Below are 9,945 nucleotides of genomic sequence, written 5' to 3'. Positions count from 1 at the left end.
TTAGTAGGCTTCTAGATAGACATACTGCTATTTGTGCATAATGTCTGTTTTGCATCCCCATGCCTCTCGATCATTGCCTCTGATGTAGTGAAGGACAGTGTTGGGTAAGTTACTCTGAAAAAGTAATTAATTACTAGTTACTCATTACATATTCAATAGTGTAATTAGATTACTGTCCAAATTACTCTGTCCAAAAAGTATTTAGTTACTCATTACTAATTACTCTCTATATCCTACATCAACCTTGATTAGTTAAGTGATTCAAGGATAGACATGAAACGGCTTATTGAATTCATTCAAATAAATAATATTATTAACTGACCAAAGTATTACAAATGTGAGAATTATACATTAAAGCACGTATTTTAAAGTAAGACTTTCAACTTTGATGTCGATTACACTACTGCACACGCATATATTTCACAAAGTATTTAGTTTAATTATATCAAAAGTAAAAAGTTCAATATTCTCCACATTTCTTAAAAGAGAAGAAGATACAAGAGTTTATTTTCATTCAGAAGCAAGAATGGACACGAAGGCAGCAGGCGCATCGACTATGACGTACGGGAAGGCGCCTTGCGCGTTTGCGACAGTAGAAGCTGTGAGCCTCGCGGGTCGCCGTAATTCCTGACCGAGGTGAGAATGGCCAGTTGGATGTGGCTCCGATGCCTTTTCGGGCCCAATTTACATCGTATCCACCGCTCACCAGACCAGACACGAGCCGACGGCAGAGCGGGGCGCAGGGTATGCCTGCTTCATTTAACTACTTTAAAAGCGAGCCTGACGACATGACTCTCGCATATATTCGCGGAAGTGCATGCTTGTGTTATTGGTTGAGTCCTAGTGGACTTGTCTAGCGTTACCTAAGTTAGACAGCATTTGTGATCATCGTATGCGCGTTTAATCAATTCAGAAAAGACTTACGATGCCTAAAAACACTGTATGAATGTCCAGCACGCATAGTTTTGAGACGCATTCGTTGACGGTGAGATGCTCGCTAACTGAGTTCTAACGTTAAGTGTTAGTGGTCGAGTGACAGGTGAGTTAGCAGTCTGTCACTGTGATAAAGAGAATGATTATCCCCAACAATGCACTACGTTTTCTCATTTCTGTTTCATTTATCATGTGACTCTGGTTTGGAGTGTCTTAATCTATATAGATCAAATGACATCATGTTTTTTATTACGTGTACTGTATAGGTAATGAATAATTAACGACGGGCCCTTCAATTATTCGAAAGTTAGTGCACACCGGGGATGGTGTTAAGGCGGGTGGACACGTTGCGATTTATGCTGTCGTACGAGCTCGCCGGTCGCGAAAAATCGTTTACGATCGTATGGTCGCGGTTCGCATTGTGTGAGAGGAATTACGATCTGAGCCGAGCACGTTACAAACACCTCCCGGATTATTTAAACTGCAGGGCTGAATTCGTGGGGTGGAGGAAGTGAACGAGCGGATTTGGCAATTCATCTGAAGTTGATAAACATTGTAAACTGTATCATAATAAATTGAAGTCATTATTTAAAAATGTATGAATTGTTCTCATGCATTTGCAAAGCTGTTGGCTCTATATTTATATAAATAAGATATCTTTTCAAACATTGTTAGAAGTATTCATTTGTATCTCTTAATTATTGCTGGTGGGTAATATTAATAATCAAAACTGTGGCGTTTTGGATGATACTCAGGGTAGGATGGCAGATATTTGTAAAGGTGCAACTCTTAATAATTCCTTTGTTTTTGTGTAGGGCTGGAATTATCAGCCCAGAGGTTTGGAAAGACACACGGGCAGCATCCTCGGCTGGGTATGTGTTTGCTGTCAACATATTTTCCTCTTATGTGTCTAAACATCAATCATTTTAAATGCAACATGTCCCTGTAGTTTGTTTACTTAGAAAGTGATCTCACTGAATATTAAGTTTAATTACAGGTTATTTTGCCTAAAGCATCCATACTTGTTTTACTCTTATGGCAGAATTGTTTAGTGATGAACAGTAAGATTAAAGACTATTATAATTGTTTGTCTCGCCTTGTTCTTTAGGCATCTGTGCTGTGGTCTCTGTCATACTACAGCTCTCCACTGCTGCTCTGCTATCTCTACAGGAAAGGTAAAAAAAACTGCAAACACATGGCATCATACAGAAGCACACCACGTTTTGTATGTATGTCAAAGTGACGCACACATTTAATCGGTTATTAAAAGTGTTCACCTGCATTTTCAGGTAAACATGAAAGTGAGATGAACAGGTTGGGATGTATTGTTATGCTAAACATGAATCATATCACATGAGTCATGGGCTAATGCTCTCTCACAGTAGGGCTGTATGTATTTTTAGCCTGCTTTATAAGAGCTATCAGTGATGTCCAGATGGTCTGAAGTAATTCTGCTAAACAGCCATAAGGAATACTGATGTCCAGTTTAGAAATGAGATGCGCTGTAGTTTATCACACTTTGTGTCATGTACTGTCCGTACAGAACAAATTCTGTAGATCTGTTTTACTGCTGGCCAGTTTTTTTTTTATATCTTAAGAGCTTAATAAGATCATCTTCTTCTGCTTTAGTATTTAAATAGCAAAATTATGTAAATCAAGTGTAATGTATAGTTTTAAGTGCTGAATGGAGCGCTCTGTATTTATGTACTATATTGATGTACTGTGGTTTTAAATCATTTTGGTTTTAATGAGTGTATTGTACTATTTGTGTGTTTGCTAAGAGTCATAGGACCAGAAGAGTTGTTATGCATGCTTATTACACAGTTCATTGAAATGCTTGATTCTGATTGGCCATTCGCGACATTTTCAGATTTGTTATTCCCAGATAACTTCCTCTCAGAACTATACAACACACAGTTACCCAGATGCAGCAAATCATTTTGACAGTTTTTTTTTTTTTAATTAAATGTCTTTTAATCACATGTATGAAATTATATTTACAAATGATTTAAACAAAATTGCCTGTTCGTGACATTTATTCATTGATTTGGCTTTTATCGACATTTGAAGGTCGTTTCTGACCTTAAAACCGAAAGTACACAGCTTTTCCTCAAAGAAGGTCTGCATTCAGTGAAAATGTGCTAATAAAATATTTCAAATTCACATTTCATGTCAATTTTTTTCTCATATGGCAAGTAGCCGTGTTATAAGCGGGATAATGTACAAGAAGCCTGTTGTTGTCGCAAAATAATCCTTATTTCTGCGATAACAACCGGCTGCCTATCGTTCAATACACGTCATATCTAAAGTATTGTGTAATTTGTTACTGGCCACAAAGATTGTTGTATTCTAAACTCTAAAGTCTCTAAACTCTCTAAAGTCTATTTTGATAGTAAGCATAAATGTTGTTGTAATTGTTGTTGTGTTGGTGGGCATTTATTTGAGATTTAGATTTGTATTTCATAGGGGAAATTGCAGTGCTTGCAATTCAGCAAAAAAATGTGTAAATTAATGGTTTTATATAAGTAGGATGTAGTCTGTATAAATGACTGATGCTGCACCTTTGTTGTCACATTTGTGTCTTATTTTCAACTTAAAGTCAGTGTGTTGCGCAAAAGCAGCAATGAACAATTAAATAGATGCATTGAGTACGAAAGACCATTCACATCAATATGCAAATATTATGATGACATCATAGTAACATTTAGAATGCTGAATATTAAAGATTAAAGTAATACAACCACCCTAAAATCTGTCATAATTTACTCATCCTCAAATTGTTCCAAATCTATATAGAATATAGAAAAGCTAATAAGTCTAGGGCAGCATTGACTGCCATTTTTAAGTTTTTCTACTATGGTTGTCAATGGTGCCCCACAACAATCAGTTGCGAACATTCTTTCAAGTATCTTTTTGTTCAACCGAACAAAGATATGTATAAAGGTTTGAAACACCAAAAAAGTAGTTCATGAGAGATTTGGTTGGAGTATCCTTTAAAGACAAGTTGAAATTAATGTTATAGTTTGAATTCTTGTAAGCAGAATGTTTCGGGAGTATGAGTACAATGCTGGCATGCAACCACTGTAATAACTGGACTTTTATTTATTTTAGGGTACATCTGCAGTAGTAAGCTGGTTCCCTTCAGTCAGTATGTTGGCACAGCGTTGGTCTGTCTGCTGGGAGTGGCCTGTTTGAGAGGTGAGACTGTCATTGTCTATTTTCTGTACAATACAGTTTAGTTACAATGATTTTAAATGTTTGTAATGTAAAATACGCTGTTCAACATGATTTGTGTCTGTTGTGTTGTGATGTTGTTAGGGTGGGGACGCTGGAGAAACCCAGAGTACCTTCAGTTCATCACCGTACTGGAGGAGACCAGGAAGAACAACACGCAAAGCAACAAGGTGAGAGCAGTACCACGAATAATGGTATCTCGCTTGGAACGTAACAAGCATATTAAATGGCTGGGTTTCTTATATGTTTCCTATAGAAAAAACTGGCATGCTTTGACTTTGACTTCAAACACTGGCCTGCCGATTTCAGCTGGAATGAAGTTAGTAGTCCGTAAGTAAAGCCTGTATCTCCCTTTCTTAGTGTCATTAGTTAAAATTAGTGGTGCACCGATTGACCGGTCAGAAACCAGAATTGGCCGGTTTTCGCATGATCGGCGGTGACCGGCCGGTCAGTCTCACGCTTTGCCGATTCGAAGACGATAGTATGTTGCCAGCAACGCGGGCAATAACGTCAAATACGCAAGTAAACGTCCGTTCAAGACGGCTGTCTTTCACGGCTCATTTACGCTTGTGACTGAGTGGTTCTGTGTGAGTCTCCGCGCACACACACATCATGTAGTGCACAGACAATTTTTGACTGTCCAGTCGTTCACCTTCGTCGCTCCGTCTACTTCGGGTATGTACTACATGCTAACTGTGATGCTAAACTCTGACACATGCTAAACTCATGTTGAAGTCGTTCACTATGTGTAAAACAAATGTAAATTCCATTCAACCCGATTAATTGTCGTACGTAAAAACTATGTTCATTTCACTGAGGTAAAATGACATTCAACACGACTTGAATAAAATCCAAACTGTAAAAAATAAATAAATCAACCAATATTTGTGATTTGTGAACTTTTTATTGAAGTGCCAGCTAAAATCAACCCACTTCTTTTAGCACTACAGACCCAAGATAAAAATGTTATTTTACATTTCAGAAAAAAATAAATAAAGCAACGATAGTTTCATAAACAGAAACAGACAAGAATAAAGTTGAAGTATTTTATCGTTATCTTAGACTTTTGTGAGAGGATAAAAACGAAAAAGGTATATTAGGTGATTAAGTTTAGTCATATTTTATTATTTATACTTATTATACTTATTATTTATACTGAGTTCTTCAATTTAAGAGTTATTTGGGCATGAGAAGATTCTGTAATTTAATGCAGGTTGTAAAACTGTATTAAGGAAAAATGTAATTTTCAATAATTTATGTAATGATATAAAAAAGAAATATGAAAAAATGTGTATTGAAGAAAAGTTAATGTTTTTATATATTGTCAATTATAGTTTGTGGATTTAAAATGGCAATCGGCAAAAATCGGAATTGGAACGTTTCACTTATTATAAAACCGGTATCGGCAAAGAAAATTGCAATCGGTGAATCTCTAGTTAAAATTTGTTACTAATGTGTTTCTGCATTTGTTTCTTCCGCAGGAAGTTGTCAAAAGGTGGTGTATCCCTGCTGAAACCAGAGCCTAAACACAGAGGAGCAGCAGACAGTGTGCTGAGTTCAGTCCGTACGCTGCCATGCCACATCTTAAGGTAACACACCAAAGACAGTAAGAGGATCACTGTTTCAGACACACAGATGCAGCTGTTAATCGATTGTGATGTGTCATGTGCGTTTTTTTGCGTAGTTATCTGATAGTTCACTCGTTCGGCCGGAGGATGCTGTACCCGGGCTCGGTGGGTCTGCTGCAGAAGGCCATGAGACCCATGCTACAGCAGGGCCTAGCCAGACTCGTAGAAGAGGTAACACACATTTATACCTTTTTAAAAAATACACATTTTAATCCTGCTTACAATACTCTTTTGTGTTTAGTATGAAGGACAGAGGAACAAACTGGTGGCTTGCGATGGGAATGAGGTCGACACAATGTTTGTGGACCGGAGGAGAGATGGAGGTCCACACAGTAAAACTCTGGTAAGAAACGAAGAGTTTAACCAGAGTGTTGTGTAATGAAAATGAAAGAATACAGTGTTGTAATGACATATATCCTTCTGGGTATTCACTGTATTTTCACAGCTGCTGTAATATTGAGTGTGTTTGTCACAGGTGATCTGCTGTGAGGGGAACGCAGGGTTCTATGAAGTCGGCTGCATGAACACACCATTGGAAGGTAAATGTGCGTGTTTGTGTCATATGTTTTAAAGCTCTGTTTAAACTAGCGCTGATTCTCTTCTCCTTACAGGTGGATATTCAGTGTTGGGCTGGAATCACCCAGGGTTTGGTGGCAGTACAGTAAGTAAATATCACACGTTGTCATAGGTTTCTTAACAGAGCTAATGTATTATTGCTGCTGTCCTTCTGAAACCTTGTATCTCCTTATTTCATCATTTTTATTTTTGCCATAAATCTGTTATTAGTCACCCTTTATGTTTGTCACCTTTTGGTTAAAAACGATTATTTAGGAAAACACTATTTAGTTTAAAATACATTCTTATAGCAGAACACCAGTTTTACAGAGATGTATTTGATCAACTCACCTGTGAATGTGTTTGGGAAACAGTGAAATGAATTGGCTTTAATGCAATGTTTGGAACTAAAGAGCCCTCCATGACACGAGTTACTTCTGATGGACGTCAATGCGAGTGTCGCAACTCTGTTTTTCAACGGCTCTGATATTACCCAAGTATAAAACGGTTAAATTATCTTAATGTGCAGTAGAACGTTTTATTTTCTCACGTGCAGGCTGCCTCCTGAATTATAGCACTGTCATAATAATTGTTTATTTTCTCTTCCGCTTTATCAGGGAGTTCCGTTTCCTCAAAACGAGGCCAACGCGATGGATGTTGTCATTCAATTTGCCGTTCACAAACTGGGTTTCCAGTTGACTGATATTGTTGTATACGCCTGGTCAATAGGAGGATTTACAGGTAATCACGCCACACAAATGCAGTTACATCTGCATCACCTGACCAATCACAAACCAGGAATCTTAGACACAACCAACAGTCATGGCATGAGTCTGTTTTATGTTTCTCATAGTAATGTCTGTTTATTTTAGCAAGCTGGGCTGTGATGTCATACCTCGAGATCCAGGGTCTGGTTCTAGATGCTTCATTTGATGATCTTTTACCACTTGCTCAGAAGGTCATGCCAGACAGTTGGAGTAAGTTATTGTCTCTCTTTAAATCCAATCAAGCAAGTGAAGATTAATGTGATCCAAGTTCATGGATGTTCTTCTGATTTTTTTCTTGCAGGACCTTTAGTGACCCACACAGTGAGGCAGTATATGAACTTAAACAATGCAGAACAACTTTGCAAGTAAGTCGTTCTCACCATAATTAATTTGATCAAATTAAAGTAAAACATTGACCTTCTTATAATAGCATAGTTACAATATATAGTTGGTTATTTTAACTCTAATCTGCAAATTCCAGCATTTACAATCTAAAGGCATTGACTGTTATTTCAGGTACCAGGGTCCAGTGTTACTGATCAGAAGAACCAAAGATGAAATCATCACCACCACGTGAGTTATCCAAGATGCAAAAACACACTTTTGCTGTTCGAGTCTAAAATAATAACATTTAATTTTGTGGCATTACTGCGACTGACATACAGGGGTCCAGAGGACATCATGTCTAACAGAGGAAACGATCTGTTGCTCAAACTACTCCAGTACAGGTCTGACCAGATTTCATACAAAACCGTTTGTCTCATTTTACTCAGATTTGACTGCGTTTGCACACGTGTCAGTTAGTTTTAGGTTTCCTGTGCTGTATTTTTTAGGTATCCTAAGATCATGACGGATGAATCTGTCAGAGCTGTCAGACACTGGCTTGCAGCTGGGACACAAATAGAAGACGGTGTGTTTGGATTTCTGTAAAGTATAAGAAATAGACAAACAATTCATTTAAAAAACTGAGTAGTTTGTTTAAATGGTTATACATTTCTTATCTGTTATAATATCCTAAAGCCTGAATTGTAATGTCAAACTCTGGATGAGAGTTTTTTTTATTATATTGAATTAGAACATTGGTTCTCATAGTGTTGTACATGTAGTGCCCTCTGGTGGTACATGCAGGAATTTAAAAACAAAAAACTTTTATATGTATTTTACATGCAGTTTTAAAAATGCTATTTCAAATGTTTTATAAATACATCATTTCTGATATATATAAAGTTCATTATTTATGTATCATTGGATAATGCTGTATGTATTACATAAAAACTCTTTGCATGATCTTAAAATTCAGCTAATTTAGAAATAAAAATATACAAAACAAAAAAACTGTAATACAATAATTATACAAACACACTTATCAGTTGTGTCATGGTATATGCATTTCATTTTCTACGAATGCTTCTTCTATAAAAGTTTGAGAACCAATGATTTAGAGTAATGACCATCATTTCTGTTATCAACCATTAAATCTTAGGATGATGTACTATAGTCAGAATCAGTTTGAATTATTATCTTAGTTCATCCTCAGGAAACTTGTATTTGTGTTGCTTCAACGATACTAATATGTTTGAAATGTTTTCCCACTGTTCCTCAGAATCCGTGTACACCAGTTATGAGGTAGATGATGACTGGTGCTTATCTGTGTTGCGCTCCTATCAGGCAGACAGAGAGACTTTCTTCCCCTGGAGCGTTGGTACGTGCTTTATGTAACTAACTCATCTTTAGTGCTATGCCTAACAACTCTTTGTATATAGGACTTAACTCCCACAGCTCAAACATTTGGCTTTAGTTGGTTAGAAATGTGTGTTTCTGCAGTGATCCTAATTCTTATTTGTTTTTAAAAACACCGTCTGCTGTCTATCTGTTATGTTTCAGGTGAGGACATGACACTGGAGGGGAGACGACAGCTCGCTCTATTCTTGGTATGTTAGGAAACAACAAACATGTCTAGAAATAAACAAGCTACTGAGCTCGAATGTGCTTCATAAATCTGGACTTAGAAGTTTAATGCTATACTACCGGATACACATTTATGTCAAAGATATTTAAAAGAATGTTGGTAACCAAACGACATCGACCCCTTTTGAATGGACACAAAACCGCTGAGACATTTCTTGAAATATCTTTTGCATTCCACAGAATAAAAAGTCATGAATTTTTATTTGTGGATGAACTGTCACTTTAATTTATTAAAGGGATGTAGTATTACTGATTTCTCAACACAGACGCTTCAGGTCATTGATCTGAGCTGATGTTCCTTTTTCTCACAGGCACGAAAGCATATGAGAAACTTTGACACCACACACTGCACTCCACTCCCAATATCCGAGTTCAAGCATCCTTGGAGACCATGAAGAGAAGACTGTAGAAGTGCTGGATAACAGAAGTCAAAGGGAAACACGCCTGTACATTTAAATTAAGAGGAAAGCAGTGAGACGTCAATTGCTTGTATACATGTGACAGGATTAGCAGTTTATTGTTTGAGCACATTGTTTGATAGAGATTTTAAAATTATTAGTTGGATGGTAATTTAAAGGTTGGAAATTTCTTGATGCTCAGGTTTGTCGTCGCGATTATTTCAGTGATGGGACTTGTATCTCTCTTGACTCTGTTTTTCCGTTTTTATTTTATCCTCTATTTTGTGAGCACTGTTATTATTTACAAAAGTATTGTACAATGTTCTGAATGTTATATTGCATATGAATATTAAATAGGGGATGCTCTTTATTCCGGTTGGATTCTATATTTTTTGTCACACACAAAAAATACATTGTAAATATATGAAACATGACTCAATAATTGCAATCAACTATAATCAA

At 36.8% G+C, this 9,945-nt stretch overlaps 1 protein-coding gene across 1 annotated transcript; it reads left to right on the top strand.

The window, feature by feature from the left end:
- Positions 1-587: 587 nt before the first annotated feature.
- Positions 588-9,853, top strand: abhd16a (abhydrolase domain containing 16A, phospholipase). Its single transcript, XM_056762291.1, has 20 exons — positions 588-744; positions 1,749-1,805; positions 2,042-2,108; positions 4,045-4,131; positions 4,252-4,337; positions 4,424-4,497; positions 5,649-5,756; positions 5,852-5,966; positions 6,037-6,138; positions 6,271-6,334; positions 6,407-6,456; positions 6,968-7,091; positions 7,223-7,327; positions 7,419-7,482; positions 7,634-7,690; positions 7,783-7,845; positions 7,951-8,027; positions 8,721-8,819; positions 9,002-9,048; positions 9,397-9,853. The coding sequence occupies exons 1-20, from the start codon at positions 643-645 to the stop codon at positions 9,478-9,480; spliced, it is 1,632 nt and encodes a 543-aa protein (XP_056618269.1). The 5' UTR covers positions 588-642; the 3' UTR covers positions 9,481-9,853.
- Positions 9,854-9,945: the final 92 nt, after the last annotated feature.

The sequence above is a fragment of the Triplophysa dalaica genome, chromosome 12, assembly GCF_015846415.1.
Source record: "Triplophysa dalaica isolate WHDGS20190420 chromosome 12, ASM1584641v1, whole genome shotgun sequence".
NCBI lineage: Eukaryota > Metazoa > Chordata > Actinopteri > Cypriniformes > Nemacheilidae > Triplophysa > Triplophysa dalaica.
Note: the sequence above shows the minus strand (reverse complement) of the source record. Positions and strands in the feature narration are given on the sequence as shown.

Excerpts from the sequence above, each read along its gene's own strand:
- abhd16a (XM_056762291.1), top strand. The coding sequence starts at position 643 with ATGGCCAGTTGGATGTGGCTCCGATGCCTTTTCGGGCCCAATTTACAT. Across the intron at positions 5,967-6,036 it reads TAGCCAGACTCGTAGAAGAG|TATGAAGGACAGAGGAACAA; the intron begins GTAACACACATT and ends TTTTGTGTTTAG. Across the intron at positions 8,028-8,720 it reads TGGGACACAAATAGAAGACG|AATCCGTGTACACCAGTTAT; the intron begins GTGTGTTTGGAT and ends ACTGTTCCTCAG.